The sequence below is a fragment of the Syngnathus leptorhynchus genome, chromosome 22, assembly GCF_054491065.1.
Source record: "Syngnathus leptorhynchus isolate UIUO chromosome 22, UIUO_Slep, whole genome shotgun sequence".
NCBI classification, from domain to species: Eukaryota; Metazoa; Chordata; class Actinopteri; order Syngnathiformes; family Syngnathidae; genus Syngnathus; species Syngnathus leptorhynchus.
Genome location: NC_141216.1, coordinates 5,813,672 through 5,828,524, shown reverse-complemented (window position 1 = coordinate 5,828,524; position 14,853 = coordinate 5,813,672). Strand labels below are relative to the sequence as shown.

Here is a 14,853-nt window from a genome sequence, read left to right as displayed (position 1 = left end):
GTCCTTAACATGTCTTATTTATATCAGTAAAAAGGGATTTTTTTTTTCCCGACTTGGCTGATGGTGTCCTCCCTCTGGCAACAAAATCACTGATGCTGGAGTTTTGTTTGCCACACCCAAACAGCATCAGGATGTTGTTATCAGAAGTTAGCAAGAAAGGAAAAGATCCTGCAATAAATTCACAATGACAGCTGGTCTCTTAGTAACAAGTACGCCATTTCTGCTTCGACATGATACGGCTTGTTCCCGTTGTGTTTCACATTCTATTTTCACATGGGGGGGGGGACTCGTGATGGATTGCTCCCCCTCTCAGTTGCTTAAAATTTGATATAGCTCGACAGCGGTCACACCGGCTTTAGTTTCACTTCGACTGCCTGCAGGGAAATTCAGGAAGAGTAATTATAATCCAAAGTGTTATAGATTTTCTTAGCAATGAAAAAGTATTTCTGCCCTTCTTGATTTTTATCACACGTTTCAGATGATCAAGACAATACTTCAATTTTTTTTCAATATTGTTGTGATGAGCAACACACGCACACACACACGGTCTAAATTTCAGAGGCTAATCTTAAATATGATGAGGTACACATAATATAGTGTACTATATATGTACTTTATAAACCTGGTGATTTAATAATTAACATTACATTCATTCCAAATTAAATAAAAAAAAGAATGCTATTATATAAATAAAATAATCGATTCTACACAATAAATCACCATATTAGTCAAATAGTCCATTTTGTATTTCATTAAATATAATAAAGTATTCATACCTGTGTTTTGACTCCGAGTCCCAAAACGACCTGTCGACCTCTTCCTATTTAGCTTCCTCTTCCAATCCAGCTACAGCTAACCACAAACTCTTTCATATCACTTCTTCCACGGACAAAACCAAAAGTGCAATTGCCAGCCATCTGTCTCAACCTCCGTCCCATCCCCCTTTTTCCCCACATTTCATCCATCACACAGGAAACCAGGTCTTCCTGAAAACAAGCCACGGGAGTAAGGAAAGGCACAAGGCCAAGGTTGGGGGGGGGGGGTGCAGATGTGCGAGGGAGAGGGGGGGGGCGGCAGCGGATGTTTTTGTCGTTGCACCGCTTCTCGCGGGTCTCGCCGTAGGCCCATCCTGAGGAAACGGGGCTCGCGTCACCGCGTGGCTGAGCCAGAAGCGCTCACATGGTCGTAACGTCGTAAAATCCGCTTCGCTCTAGTCTTCTTTCACGCATTGGATGTGGAACAAATTGTCACTAATGTGTCTTAACAAACACAACTTGAAATCAGTATCATCGTTCAATCCGGATAATTGCAAAGAACATGTAGACACATCAACTTCAGATCATGTGACAAACATGCTAACTACCTGTTAGCTAAAGTTACCAAAACAATGTAATGACAAAAAAAACTTCCAATCTGTGATTCCACATGCTAAATGTAGCATGAGGCAATGGAGAGGACATCTCCATGGAGCTCGGCCTGACCACGACAGATAATAACAGGATGTTTACAACTTGTGGAACTGTTGCATGGATGATTAAGAGGATGGCAAGGAGCCAGCGAGTAAGCTAGCAAGGAAATATTAGCATCATAACATTTGCACTAAACTTAACCTGACACTGAAATATGATTATTTTTAAAAGAATATAGACCAATTAGAGAACAAGTTTTGTGACTTAAGATGTTCTTATGACCTCCGACCTCTGCTCTGACGTCTTTCTTGATGCTTCACCGGGCCATACGTTAGTAACGTCTTAAGTGGTCAGCTGTAGGTGACAGCGGACAGAAGGACGCTGGTGGTTTCTGACACCCGGTGGTGGGGGTGAAAGCTTATTCGCTCCACTGCCTTGTTTCTTTTACCACGTTGGCGTCAAATCACTGTGGCTTCGACCTCAACCACAACTATCTCCGTCGGTATGGCCATCACTGATGTTCTCGCCGTCTCGGACATTACCTCAGCGATTAACGCGTGTAAAGGTATGAGCTATTTTTTCTGAAGGTTGTAGGATAAGATTTGAATCTTAAATATTTGTCTTTTTCTTCTTCCAGCAAAGGATTCCTTTAACCCAAAGATGTTTTTCAAAGTCGTGGGTTTATCAAAAAAGACTCCAACTGAGATAGAGAAGGTCTTTAACATCTTGGACCAGGACAAAAGTGGCTTCATAGAGCAGGATGAGTTACAGTTGAGTTCCGAATTCATTTTCCACCTTTTAGTTTGTTTTCTTCTCTTGAGTGGTGGCATTGATCATGTCGCCATTAGACTCTTCTTACAGAACTTCTCCAAAGGAGCCAGGACGTTGACTGCTGCTGAGACCAGAGGCTTCCTGCTAGAAGGCGACTCTGACGGTGATGGCAAGATTGGATGGGAAGGTATTGATTGATTTTTTACAATTTTGAGAACGTCATGCCAGTTCTATTTTAAATATTGTAAATGTCTGCTCGAAATAATCTTCAAGAGCCAAGCACAAAAAGTGAATTTACTTGAATGTAATAGTAAGATGATTTTTTTTTTTTTTCCCCCCTCTTTGTTTTGTATTTCAGAGTTTTCCGCACTGGTCAAGTCTTCATAAGAGCTGACTCGATGTCTGTATGATTTATTGTATGGTAATAATCTCAGGGTGGATGTTCTAAATTAGCCACAGACACAAGATCTTTGAGTAGAAAAACATTCCAAGTGTTTAAATAAATGAATCTTAACTGTAATGTTATTCCTCATACTGGTTATATAAATAAAGACACACACACACCATCTAAAATAAAGTCTTTGTAATTTTATGATCTTCAGTAAAAAAAAAAAAAAGTCACATGATTTATAATGTTATTGATTCTAGTAGTAGTCATCATAGTCGTATTTATGATTGACAGTAATCGGTGTGGTGTGCAGGTGAGAGTTAACAATCTGGCATTTGGACAAGGGAACCCTGAATTCTGGCCCAGTCTCAAAATGTTCCGAAATGAACTGGCCAGCGGCACGGCGGTTTTGTGCCAGCACATTTCCTGCACTTGTGTCAGTGAGACGCATTTATTTCAAACTTTCACACTCGCAAGCAGACGAGCGTAAGTAGATGGCGGCCAAACATCCACTTGGGTGTCAAATTACGGAATGAATTCAAAGTTGTAAAGTTTTATTCTGTTTCATTTCAGCGTCCGTGTTTCTTGACAGATCTCGGGTTATTTACGGTCCTTTTTTTGAATCAAGTCACTTCGAGATGATGTTGAGAATCCGAGGGGCTTAGACGTTGCTTGCTTTTAATGGGCTTTAAATGCTGCTATTAGGATATTTGTAATGCAACACGGATATTGAAGTAGGTGCAGGAATAGTTCCAGTCTCTGAGGCCCCCGCGTCGTCCGAGGTGACTGACCTCGCTTGACCATGACGAATTTTAAATTACCATTGTAAGTTGATTCAACCGAAATAGAACTTGAGCAATGCAGAATTAAACATCACAATAAACCGCAAATCAGCGATTGAAATAATTCATTCGTTATTCCTTGATTTTCTCTCGTCCATCCGTCATTTATTTCAACCTATCGCGTGTCAAGTGAAACTCTAAGTTGTGGACAAACCCCGACTTAGGAGGGAACCGGTTGCTGCGATACCAAACAAACCCACCCAGCTGTCAAATATGTCGACACGGTGGCCTAGCTAGTGCCAAATGGAGTTGGCCCTCGTGTCTGTCTCGCTGCTCTCGAGCGCGGGTTTCACCCCAATCAGCAGCGTGTATAATTAGCTCCAAGCACTTTTCGACATGGACCCTTCGCACGCCACGTGGGCCTACCATTTAAGCATCTTCGTTTAATGTACATATAAATAGAACAGCTGTGTCTACTTGACACATTTTTAGCGTCTGCTTCGACCATGCTGCGAAGCGTGTCTATTACTTGGCCTATGCATCATGTTTCGACCCAGTGCAGGTATATAAGTTGATGCAATATCGCCGCCGGGCCCCACTGCAGTGAACAGATTCTTCTCAGTGAACCCTCTCGAGTCTTTTGAGATCCAACCACAAGGTGAGTTTCACTCTTTCTAGGCTTAAGGTCTTCAACTTCACACCATGGAAGTCTGGGAGTTATGGAAGCAACCACAGGACTTTTTGATGATTTTTTATTTCGGGGCCGGCTAACTTTTGTGCTTTAAATTAGTGGAATGCATTTCGATTTTGACAACATGTTCATTTTTTTTTGTTGTTGCCCTTTTTACAGTTAAAGATGGCATTCGCCGGAATTCTGAGTGACTCTGACATCGCTGCAGCCCTTGCTGCTTGCCAAGGTAAAAACTTCAATGTAGTCAGAGTCACACATTGAATTGACTTGTGTTATGTCATAATTACACTTCATTGAATACGCTGTTAGAAAAAAGTCAGTCAGAATGCAAATGATATGTGAGAATGTCCATCATGCCTTCGTGTTTCCTGGCAGCTGCCGACTCCTTCCACCACAAGGCGTTCTTCGCTAAGGTCGGGCTGGCCGGGAGGTCCGACGAACACGTCAAGAAGGCTTTTGCTGTCATTGACCAGGACAAGAGCGGCTACATCGAGGAGGATGAGCTCAAGTAGGTGACGCCCCCTCCAACACCCCATCCAAACCCCTACCACCCCTCTTTCATCTTAGATTTCAGCTTCTCAGAACCTTCTGCGTAGATTGGATGTCTGGAATGAGAATGATGTCAGGGCCATGCAACATCTGAGAGGATTTGAACGGCTGGGGTGTTGAATGGCCTGACATGCAGATAATTATGGCATGCATGTTTGACTTACAGGATGTAGTATTTTATTTATTCTTATGTCATGTAGATTTTAGTATTAATCTGAATGCGAGGACAAAACCAGAACTCCATAACTCTATAATTATAAGTCTACAACATTATACCTATAACTATTGCTATAAATATAAAAAAATAGCACTGACTTTCTTCAGAGACATGGCTCTCTGCGGGGCAAAAATACACATACACGTAAGGCAATGGACTGAAAAAAAACATGTGGAATTGAAGGTGGAAGCATGTTTTGCATTGTACTGGCGCCCTCTCGTGGTTAAAGTCTGAAGCACATGCTTAAATCATTATAATGTAATACAATACAATGAAATAAAGTAAAATAAATTTAAATAACTAAATTGTAAAATAAATCATTATGAATAGAATAAAATACAATTCAGTAAAATATAGTAAAATATAATATTATATTATATTATAGATAAACCGTGACTGAAAAAAAACATGTGGAATTGATGGCGGAAGCATGTTTTGCATTGTACTGTCGCCCTCTTGTGGTTAAAGTCTGAAGCACATGCTTAAACCATTATAATACAATACAATACAATAAGATAAAGTAAAATAAATTAAAATAACTAAATTCTAAAATAAATCATTATGAATATAATAAAATACAATACAGTATAATATAATATAATATAATATAATATAATATTATATTACACCTTCAATATTATATTATATTATATTATATTATATTATATTATATATAAACCGTGACTGAAAAAAAACATGTGGAATTGATGGTGGAAGCATGTTTTGCATTGTATTGTCGCCCTCTCGTGGTTAAAGTCTGAAGCACATGCTAAACCATTATAATGTAATTCAATACAATGAAATAAAGTAAAATAAATTAAGATAACTAAATTCTAAAATGAATCATTATGAATATAATAAAACACAATACAGTAAAATATAGTAAAATATAATATAATATTATATTACATATAAACCGTGACTGAAAAAAAACGTGGAATTGATGGTGGAAGCATTTACTGTCGCCCTCTCGTGGTTAAAGTCTGAAGCACATGCTTAAACCATTATAATGTAATACAATGAAATAAAATAAAATAAATTAAAATAACTACATTATAAGATAAATAATTATGAATATAATAAAATACAATATTTTACGTATTATATTTATTATATTATATTATATTATATTATATTATATTATATTATATTATATTATATTATATTATAATAAAGGGGTGTGTAGACTTTTTTTAAGCAATCATGGAACAAATGAGACTTTTTGGACAGCATGAAGCAGAACTAAAAATGTTGAGAAAATCTGTTTTTCTGTGGCAGGCTCTTCCTGCAGAATTTCTCTGCTAGTGCCAGAGAGCTGACTGACAAAGAGACCAAGGCGTTTCTCCAAGCTGGCGACACTGATGGCGATGGCAAGATCGGAGTTGAGGGTAAGAACATGTGTCTTGTTGCGTCCCTAACTACTTTAGGAGAGACTTTTTTTTAAAATATTTATTTATTTGTGCCTTGACATATTTATTTCTAATATGCACTATTTAATCATGTGTATTGTCATTTTCTGCAGAGTTTTCTGCTTTGGTCAAGTGCTAAACCAACAAGCTGACCAACATCTTACTTGACTACTCTTAAGGAACAACTTGAGCCCAGATATTCTCTTCTTCTCTCTCACTTTCTCCCTTCAACTCCATTTTTTTTTATACATTTGGCCATTGAGCTCTAAAGCCAAATCAAGCCGCTCCGCCTCCTGTTGGTTGTGCTGCCCACAATGAATGTAGCTGACTGTGTGGTGTGCGTGTGTGTCTTCCTTTCTTTCTCTCTCTCTCTCTCTCAAATACTTCTGACGTCATCGTTGTACTGTGACCTTTGCTTACTGTGACATCAGTGCCCGTGCACTTGAATGGCAAATGGACGGACGATGAGAACAACAATAAAGGTGCTTTTTCAGTACCACATCTGACCCTGGTTTTTATTTCATCAAGTTTTTTTCTGTTTACCTATTTCTGAGACGTTGTGCACTTCTGCAGCAGGGCTAGTTCACATAATAACCACCTCCATGTCCAAAAATGCAATTTGTCCAGAGTACATTGCAAGAGTATTTTTACATTGTCTGTTTGCAAGTGCTACCGCACCATTTGTGTTCACAAATGTCTCATGTTAGCAAACTACAAACTTATGTTATACCGATTTTATTTTGATCCCACACTTGTATTGACAATGCAAGTGTACCCGATTGAAATGCTGATTAATTTTTGAATTTGTCATCACAAGTTGGCACTGTAGCTCTGACTTGCTTTTCCAAAGTTGTTGAAGGCCTATTGATTTAATCGTAGCAATAGTTTCTTCTACTAAATATCAATAACACTAATTAAATAGTGGCGCAGTACTAGCAATGCTGACACACCAAACCCCAGAAGAAGAAACAGGGAGAAATAATGACCTTTATTCCCTTGCTTCTCGTTATTATAAAAAAAAAAAAAAACACCCTACCTGTGTTTGACAGAAATGCTGACGAAAATCACCAGAGATGATGCTGCTGCCTTTGCAGAGGAAACCCATCAGTGAGAAAGTAGCTGGTCGTCACGGTAACCATGTGTCATTTAATTTGTACTGTTCCCAATCTTATTTATGATTGTGCGCTCTATATTTTTTCCTTCCCAGACTAAGCGACATCTGATCAGAATGCATGTCCACTCGTGATTGCTCACCCAATTGGATTGTTTTACTGTCATGTCGTGAGCTGAAAAAAAACATCTCACATGATCCATAGGGATGTGTACATAATGTATTTGTGCTGCTCTGATTTTATCCTACTTTAGCGGCTTACTGTGAAAAAGCCTAAAGAACAAGAACATCTAAATACAATAAAATAACATATTGACATATTTGACCTTTTTTTTTTTTCTAACCTCTTTTTACCTCTTACCTCATCTATCCATTTTAAACATCAAGCCCTGATATACAGTAGATTAAAGCACTTTGCTTAAATGTGATATGTGTATAATCTCCAATACGCACATACGGAGCTAGCGAGGGAGGGAGGGAGGCTGGAAGAGAGAGAGCTCGGAAAATTTGATTGGATGAAAAAAAAAAACTGTATGCGTTTTAGCTGAAAGGAAGAGTGAGCAGAGCTATAAAAAGTTTATCGGCCAGGTAGAGCAACACGAGCTGTGAGGAACATCTGATCCTTGGGGTGGAAATTCAAGCAGAGTCTATAAAAGTGGGGCTGCCACCACAAAGACTGTTATCTGCTGTTGTTTTAGACCTGAGAGGACACCCGGTCCACAGAGGTGAGTCGCATATTTGGGGGATATGGAATTTGCATCATATTCCATATTTGGAGGCTCTAACTAAAAACTTTAAAGAAGACTTTATAGTGTGTAGGAGTGCCGATTGTTGGCTGCACACTGCACTCGATTAGAGGTGAAGGATTTACTCAGATTTTGGTTTCTTTATTTAGGAGATGAATATTGGATGATGCAATGCAGTTGTCCGCCTCTGTAAACAACAGCCACAATATTGAACAGACTTAAATTAGCTTGATAATCTTTGCAGCATTTGCTTCCCAATAAACCAATGCTGCAAAAAGCAACTCAAATCGAGGCAAGCTTGTTTTTTGTTTTTTTTAATCTGCCAAGATGTTTTGTTTTTTTACCAGGCAGTTTGTTAGAAATAAAAATGTAATACATTTAAGTGAATTGACATATTTAAAGTTTCTCAACTTGCTTGCATAAATGTCAATAATGAGGGAAAGATGAGAAAAGTTTTTCTTTTTTACCCCGCAGAATCAGCATGTCCCTCACTTCCATCCTATCGGCTGAAGACATTGAAAACGCTGTGAAAGACTGTCAAGGTGACACACATAATACCCAAACTATAATATAAAACAGATCAATCTGCGATTGCCCTAACCTCTAACAAAAGACAAGGTTACTAATCTTTTCTCTGGCTGCATTCATTTCACTTTTGTGCAGTACAGTACCATCTTATCTCCACCTCTATGATTGCAAAAGCTTTTCAATCATCCTGTCCCTTTTGGTGGTTGCATGACTTTGCTATACATAAAAAAAAATAAAAAAAACACAGTCAAAAGGGCAAAGCTCTTAGCAGCGGCATCCTTTGTGTAAAAAAAAATAATAATTCAATTCTGTTTATGATGTTACTGTATGTTTGTTTGCTGTTTTTTTTTTTTCTGGGTGTGCATCTGAAACTTTCTACAGCTCCAGACTCATTCTGCCACAAGAAGTTCTTTGGACTATGTGGCCTCTCCTCCAAGACCCCCCAGGAGGTCCAGAATGTCTTCCAAATCCTCGACGAGGACAACAGCGGCTACCTGGAGGAATCGGAGCTGAAGTGGGGACATCTTTTGTTTTGTATTTGTTGATTTCAAGATCTCTTCGAGTAAAATGTAACAGTGTGCATGACAGAGAGATTAGGGCCTACCTAATAACTCACACAGCTGTATTAAAGCCATCCCTTTGTAATCCGTGTGGATTATACATGTTTAAGTGTTATGTTTTTTAGTGTTACATAATTCACCTTTTACTATGTTGGGATGTGATCAAATAGTGTGTCTTTGTGATTTGCTGTGTTTGAACTATTAATGCAACACATCTTGATTGACATTCGTGTTAGGTTTTTCCTGCAGCGGTTTGTCCCGGGAGCAAGAACGCTGACTGAGGCTGAAACCAAAAGCTTCATCTCGGCGGCGGATGACGACAGCGATGGAAGGATCGGAGCAGAGGGTTAGTATCTGATTTCATGCAGCTAAACAGGCATTCAGGCACTTTTCCTGCAAGTTGCTACCCTGACGCACTCAAGTTTAACTAAAGCTTTTCAATTATTCATGATGCTGGACAAATTCCACAGTACACTTTGGTCTGTTCTGATAAATAAAATATACAGATTTTTATTTTAGGTGGATCGTTATACATGTGTATGCATTGAGTGATGTATTTTCAGATGTTCTATTCATGATGTTTTGTTTCTGTTTAGAATTCCAGATGATGGTTCTGTCCTGAGTCTTGCATGTGGATCGATTTGCTTCCATTTCCATTGATTTATTTGGGTTTGTTTTCATTGGCTTGTATTTCAGTAAATATTATATGCTTCATTTCCTTCCTAGCACTCATTAATCGACAATAACGATTAAAGTTTGTCCTTCAAACCTGTGACAATGCAAGAAATGAAATGCGTGGGCTCTCTGTTTTATCAAATAGTTTGTAGCAATGGATAGTCAAGCGCCTTGCAACATTAGTTTTCCTAAATTACTCTTCTAATGTCGCAATGTATTCTTTCGTAGAAGTACAAGTTGCTTCTCACAAGCACCAAAGTAGCATTTTAACCCTATTGATTGCACATGAACATAAATTATTATTATTATTATTATTATTATTATTATTATTATTATTATTATTATTATTATTATTATTATTATCATTATCATTATTATTATTATTTGTAGTAGTAGTAGTACTAGTAGTAGTAGTTTTTGTTGCTGCTGTTGTTGTTGTTGTTGTTGTTGTTGTCACGTCTAAAACTGACCGGGTGGAAAACAAGGCGAGCACAAATGCCTTGTTTTCCTTCCGGTTGGTTTTAAACGTGACACTCAGCTGTCAAAAGCAGGAAATAGACGATGTGCATCGTCTCTCCTCTAGTTAAATGACATTTTCCTACTGGTGCAACACAACGGCGTGCATACGAACCCTTTGATTTATGCACTGTAAGGTGAGGATTTTTTTTTTTTTCTTGAACGGTTTTGTTTTTGATTGTTGGTTTTACGCGTTGGATGTCAGCACACCGGAAATCTTGCTAACTAAGCTAAGCTAACTTGCTAAACGTTCTAGGATTCATTTATTTGGAATGTTCTATTCGTTGTACTTTTTATTTGCCGAGTGGACTTACAATAACAGGAATAATAATTAAAAAAAAATATGTGTTAAAGCCACTATCAATACAAAAATCCAACGAGATTCATTCTACATGTTAATTTATGTGCGATCCTGTCAAAATTCAATTTCCCTTTACTTGTTTCACTTCTGCAGGCAAACGGCATGCTAGCAACAGAATTATTCGTGCAAAGTAAATCCAGACAAACGTGACACTGATGCTGATGATAAGGTAAAAACAGATTCATTTACTCGACAAGGTGACAGTGAGTTTATGTCCAGTTACTTATTTTCTCTTTTTTGTCTTGTTAGCCCCAGAATGGCCTCAGGAATGCAAGAGAAACAGTTCACAGCATCTCTACTCAATTTCTTTGTTTATAATCCCACATTTGGACCACGGGAAGGAGAGGTGATTTTCAATTTGTGTCTGAATTGGTGCTATTTCCATAGTTTTCCCTCCATTCTGAAAATGACTGATATAAGGTGATGTTTTTACCATATTAGGAAGAGAAAAAGATCCTGTTTTATCATCCCAGCGAGGTGGAGAAGAATGAGAAGATCCGAAATGTGGGCCTTTGTGAAGCTATTGTCCAGTTTACGAGGTAGTCATCCTAAAAGGGAAATATTGTAATAGTGATGTATAGAAGTGTGGGAGCAACTAATATATATATATTTTTTTCTTTTAGAACTTTCTGCCCAACAAAACCAGCAAAATCCCTGCACACGCAAAAGAACCGTCAATTTTTCTTTGAGCCTGAGGAGAATTTTTGGATGGTCATGGTAAGAATTCAAGCTTTTCACCTGTTTACATATAATTACCGGAATGTGATCCAATTTTGTTTCCCAAAGCCCACTTGATTTTGTGTACTTTTTTTTTTTTTTGCTTTTGCTCAGGTGGTTCGAAATCCAATGATTGAAAAACTAAACAAAGATGGAAAACCTCCCACAATAGAGTATCAGGAAGAGGAAATACTTGTCAGTGTTTGTTCTCTTTTTTATCATTATTATTATTATTTTTTTTTTTTTTTAATACGATCAGCTTTTAGTTGTTAACCATGCTTCCCTTACTCCCCCAAGGACACGGTCTATGGTGCAGTGGTAAAGCAGTGCTACAGTATGTATAAGGTAAGCACTAATATTTTTGGTTGGACAAGCCACCCCGTCTCAAAATATATATATATATATTTTTTTTTTATAACCAACATGTGTGATGTCTTCCTTTATGCTGCAGCTTTTCAACGGTACCTTTAGTAGAGCCATGGAGGCCGGCGGAGTGGAGCTGCTAACTCAGAAGCTTGAAAAGTTCTTCTACAGGGTAAAAACCATATCCAGTGCTTCCTAAATTGTTTGCATTTCTATATTTTGTTTCAAATAGGCCCTACCCTGCGAGCACATTTTTAACGTGACGTGTCGGCGCATCGATTAATCACCGACTCGTCCCGTTTCTGTATCTTCAGTACCTACAGACTCTCCACCTGCAGTCCTGTGACCTCCTGGACGTATTTGGAGGCATCAGTTTCTTCCCGCTGGACAAGATGTCCTACCTGAAGATCCAATCCTTCGTCAACCGGGTGGAAGAGAGTCTCAGCCTCATCAAATACACAGCCTTCCTATATAACGACCAGCTCATCTGGTAACAGGACGGATGCGTGGGCTCAGCTCGCTCTGATACTTCTTCGGGTGTTGAAACGACTTTGTATGTGCAGGAGCGGCCTGGAACAAGATGACATGAGGATCCTGTACAAGTACCTGACCACCTCGCTGTTCCCCAGGCACTCCGAGCCAGAGGTAAGGTGTACATTTCAGGTGCTGAGGATGTTGTCAGTATATATTTGCACAATTTTCCCCCTCATTTAATTCTATCTACCCCGCATAGTTGGCTGGCAGGGATTCTCCTCTGAGGCCGGAGGTTGCGGGCAATTTGTTGCATTATGGGAGGTGAGTCCCAAAACCATGCCATTTTGTGTTTATGATAATATCCAATATACTTACACACAATGTCCTCTCCAGGTTTTTAACAGGACCGCCCAACCTTAAAGACCCCGAGGCCAAATTCCGTTTTCCCAAAATATTTGTCAGCGCAGAGGATGGTCACGAGGAGCTGCATCTGATTGTGTATAAGGTAACACGTTGTGAATATAGTGCAGCCAAACCTCACTGAGTGTTGGGAATCCCTCAAGGCCCATTTAATTAGTATAAGCAATAGCAACATTGTTTCCACTAATTGATGACTGAAATGTGTAATTGATTCTAAATGCATTAAAGAATGGATTAGTTCCCCTACACACAGTTTCACTGCATGAAAGGAATGTTCCTAAAAGCCTTTCAGCGTGTGAGCGGATGAAATCGTTGCCAAATATGCTGCAGCCTTAACTGAGGATATGGATTTTTTTTTTTTCAGGATTAGACTTGCATTTTAAAATAATGACTATACAGCACATCAATGTCATTTCAAACCTGTGTGACCTTGTTTCTGGCTTTGACCTGCTCTCTTTCAGGCGATGAGCGCTGCCGCCTGTTTTATGGTCAACGGTAAGCAACTAAGAGTGCACTTTTTGTTCAAAAAGGACTTTTCTTCAACATTTTCTTTCGACGCAGCCTCTGTGGAGATGACGAGGGAGTTTTGCGAGCAGTTGGATGGCCTGGTGGGGCCGCAGCTCACTTTGCTGGCGTCGGATATATGCGAACAATTCACCATCAACCGCAGGATATCGGGGTTAGTTCTACTTTATAACTGCTTGGCAGAACTAACTCGCTGAATTCATCCTTTCGCACGAAAAGACATTCTTAAGGGAAGTCACAAATCTGATTTTGTGACCATTAAGCGTTTATAAAAGGATCATGCTGCACAGAATGCGTGTGGTGCTCGATTTGTTGTCTTACTTCTGCAATTCCGCCTTCTATGCAGGCCAGAGAAGGAGCCTCAGTTTAAGTTTATCTACTTCAACCACATGAACCTGGCAGAGAAAAGCACGATACACATGAGAAAGACGGCCAGTGTCTGTCTCACGTCTGTTCATCCTGACCTCATGAAAATCCTCGGGGACATCAACTGTGACTTTGCCAGGTACATCGACAATCTCGGGAGGCGGTTCTGAAAATCCAAGGACAAAGTCTGAGGGGTGCCTTCAACTTAATTCCAAGAACAGACCACTCATCATGTTTTTTTTGTGTCTTCCAGAGTTGATGAAGATGAAGAGATCATAGTCAAAGCCATGACAGACTACTGGGTTGTTGGTAAAAAGTCTGACCAGCGAGAACTGTACGTGATCTTAAATCAGAAGAATGCCAACCTCATTGAAGTCAACGGTATGTGTGTGGCAAACTTATGTCATACCAACCTCCAGTCCTCTATAAATACGTTTTTTTCTCTTCTGCAGAGGAGGTGAAGAGGCTTTGTGCGACACAATTCAACAACATCTTCTTCCTGGACTGATGGAATGAGCACAAAGACTCTTTGACCACACTACAAACTGTCAGTGTTCCAGGATATCACGGCAGCATCAGTGTAATGCAATAGTTGCATTGTAAAATAAAAATGGGGGGGGGGGGACTAAGATTTCTCATCATTATTTTTAATTTAACCTTTAAAATGCCATTCCCTTTTGTAATTAAGTGTACAAATATACTTTATCATATCATTGTCTTTGCACATAATGTCTTTTTAGAGAGTTCTATTAAGATTTCCCTGTATGTCTTCTCATTGAACACCTCTGTGTCTCAAACTGGTGTCCGCATAATTGCTATTTCAGGTTGCTTTCATCGCTCACTTTTTTTAGACTATAACATCAAATCTTGTTTGTAAACAACTCTACTAAATTTGAATAAATTATGTTGTAATTTTGCAGTACTGAGAAGACTTTTTTTTTTTATCTGAAGTATTTGTTTTATCTTAGTACAACTGCATGCCACTGAGAACATATTGTTTTCCTAAAATATTACTAGAATCGTTGTTAATATTATATTTTGTATATAATTACTGCAGTAAACGTTTATAGCATCTAAGATTTACTTTCACTATCTGCTGTAGAAACGAGAAAGCGCTCAAAACTTTGAAGTTGTATGCCATTTTAATATCTTGAATGTTTGTTTTTTAGATGAAGACATTTGACAGTTTGGGGAGTTTTGTTTTGTTTTTGGTATTTCCGTTTGTTTGTGTTCGACAGTTTAATAAAGATTACTTTAAAGAGAACAATAAAAAAA

At 38.7% G+C, this 14,853-nt stretch overlaps 4 protein-coding genes across 4 annotated transcripts; all 4 read left to right on the top strand.

Moving 5' to 3' along the window:
• Positions 1–1,886: 1,886 nt before the first annotated feature.
• Positions 1,887–2,679, top strand: LOC147039669 (parvalbumin, thymic-like). The gene is made up of 4 exons (XM_085903241.1): positions 1,887–1,974; positions 2,047–2,179; positions 2,258–2,367; positions 2,539–2,679. Exons 1-4 carry the CDS (start codon positions 1,914–1,916, stop codon positions 2,565–2,567), a joined length of 333 nt encoding a protein of 110 aa, XP_085759367.1. The 5' UTR covers positions 1,887–1,913; the 3' UTR covers positions 2,568–2,679.
• A 1,261-nt stretch (positions 2,680–3,940) lies between these two features.
• LOC147039668 (parvalbumin beta-like) lies at positions 3,941–6,696 on the top strand. The gene is made up of 5 exons (XM_085903168.1): positions 3,941–4,008; positions 4,201–4,267; positions 4,417–4,549; positions 6,086–6,195; positions 6,330–6,696. The coding sequence occupies exons 2-5, from the start codon at positions 4,207–4,209 to the stop codon at positions 6,353–6,355; spliced, it is 330 nt and encodes a 109-aa protein (XP_085759294.1). The 5' UTR covers positions 3,941–4,008; positions 4,201–4,206; the 3' UTR covers positions 6,356–6,696.
• A 1,858-nt stretch (positions 6,697–8,554) lies between these two features.
• pvalb9 (parvalbumin 9) lies at positions 8,555–9,848 on the top strand. Its single transcript, XM_085903393.1, has 4 exons — positions 8,555–8,615; positions 8,983–9,115; positions 9,398–9,507; positions 9,758–9,848. The coding sequence occupies exons 1-4, from the start codon at positions 8,555–8,557 to the stop codon at positions 9,781–9,783; spliced, it is 330 nt and encodes a 109-aa protein (XP_085759519.1). The 3' UTR covers positions 9,784–9,848.
• Positions 9,849–10,355: 507 nt separating this feature from the next.
• ccz1 (CCZ1 vacuolar protein trafficking and biogenesis associated) lies at positions 10,356–14,812 on the top strand. Its single transcript, XM_085904185.1, has 17 exons — positions 10,356–10,489; positions 10,807–10,882; positions 10,963–11,059; positions 11,155–11,252; positions 11,337–11,430; positions 11,545–11,625; positions 11,728–11,775; positions 11,882–11,965; positions 12,108–12,283; positions 12,357–12,438; positions 12,527–12,588; positions 12,661–12,772; positions 13,149–13,182; positions 13,249–13,366; positions 13,559–13,717; positions 13,832–13,959; positions 14,031–14,812. Exons 2-17 carry the CDS (start codon positions 10,869–10,871, stop codon positions 14,084–14,086), a joined length of 1,443 nt encoding a protein of 480 aa, XP_085760311.1. The 5' UTR covers positions 10,356–10,489; positions 10,807–10,868; the 3' UTR covers positions 14,087–14,812.
• Positions 14,813–14,853: the final 41 nt, after the last annotated feature.

Coding starts and splice junctions, on each gene's coding strand:
- LOC147039668 (XM_085903168.1), top strand. CDS start 4,207: ATGGCATTCGCCGGAATTCTGAGTGACTCTGACATCGCTGCAGCCCTT. Junction 4,268..4,416: donor AGCCCTTGCTGCTTGCCAAG/GTAAAAACTTCA, acceptor GTTTCCTGGCAG/CTGCCGACTCCTTCCACCAC. Junction 6,196..6,329: donor TGGCAAGATCGGAGTTGAGG/GTAAGAACATGT, acceptor CATTTTCTGCAG/AGTTTTCTGCTTTGGTCAAG.
- LOC147039669 (XM_085903241.1), top strand. CDS start 1,914: ATGGCCATCACTGATGTTCTCGCCGTCTCGGACATTACCTCAGCGATT. Junction 1,975..2,046: donor AGCGATTAACGCGTGTAAAG/GTATGAGCTATT, acceptor TTCTTCTTCCAG/CAAAGGATTCCTTTAACCCA. Junction 2,180..2,257: donor ATAGAGCAGGATGAGTTACA/GTTGAGTTCCGA, acceptor TGTCGCCATTAG/ACTCTTCTTACAGAACTTCT.
- pvalb9 (XM_085903393.1), top strand. CDS start 8,555: ATGTCCCTCACTTCCATCCTATCGGCTGAAGACATTGAAAACGCTGTG. Junction 8,616..8,982: donor CGCTGTGAAAGACTGTCAAG/GTGACACACATA, acceptor AACTTTCTACAG/CTCCAGACTCATTCTGCCAC. Junction 9,508..9,757: donor TGGAAGGATCGGAGCAGAGG/GTTAGTATCTGA, acceptor GTTTCTGTTTAG/AATTCCAGATGATGGTTCTG.
- ccz1 (XM_085904185.1), top strand. Junction 11,966..12,107: donor TTGAAAAGTTCTTCTACAGG/GTAAAAACCATA, acceptor CTGTATCTTCAG/TACCTACAGACTCTCCACCT. Junction 12,773..13,148: donor TGCATCTGATTGTGTATAAG/GTAACACGTTGT, acceptor GCTCTCTTTCAG/GCGATGAGCGCTGCCGCCTG.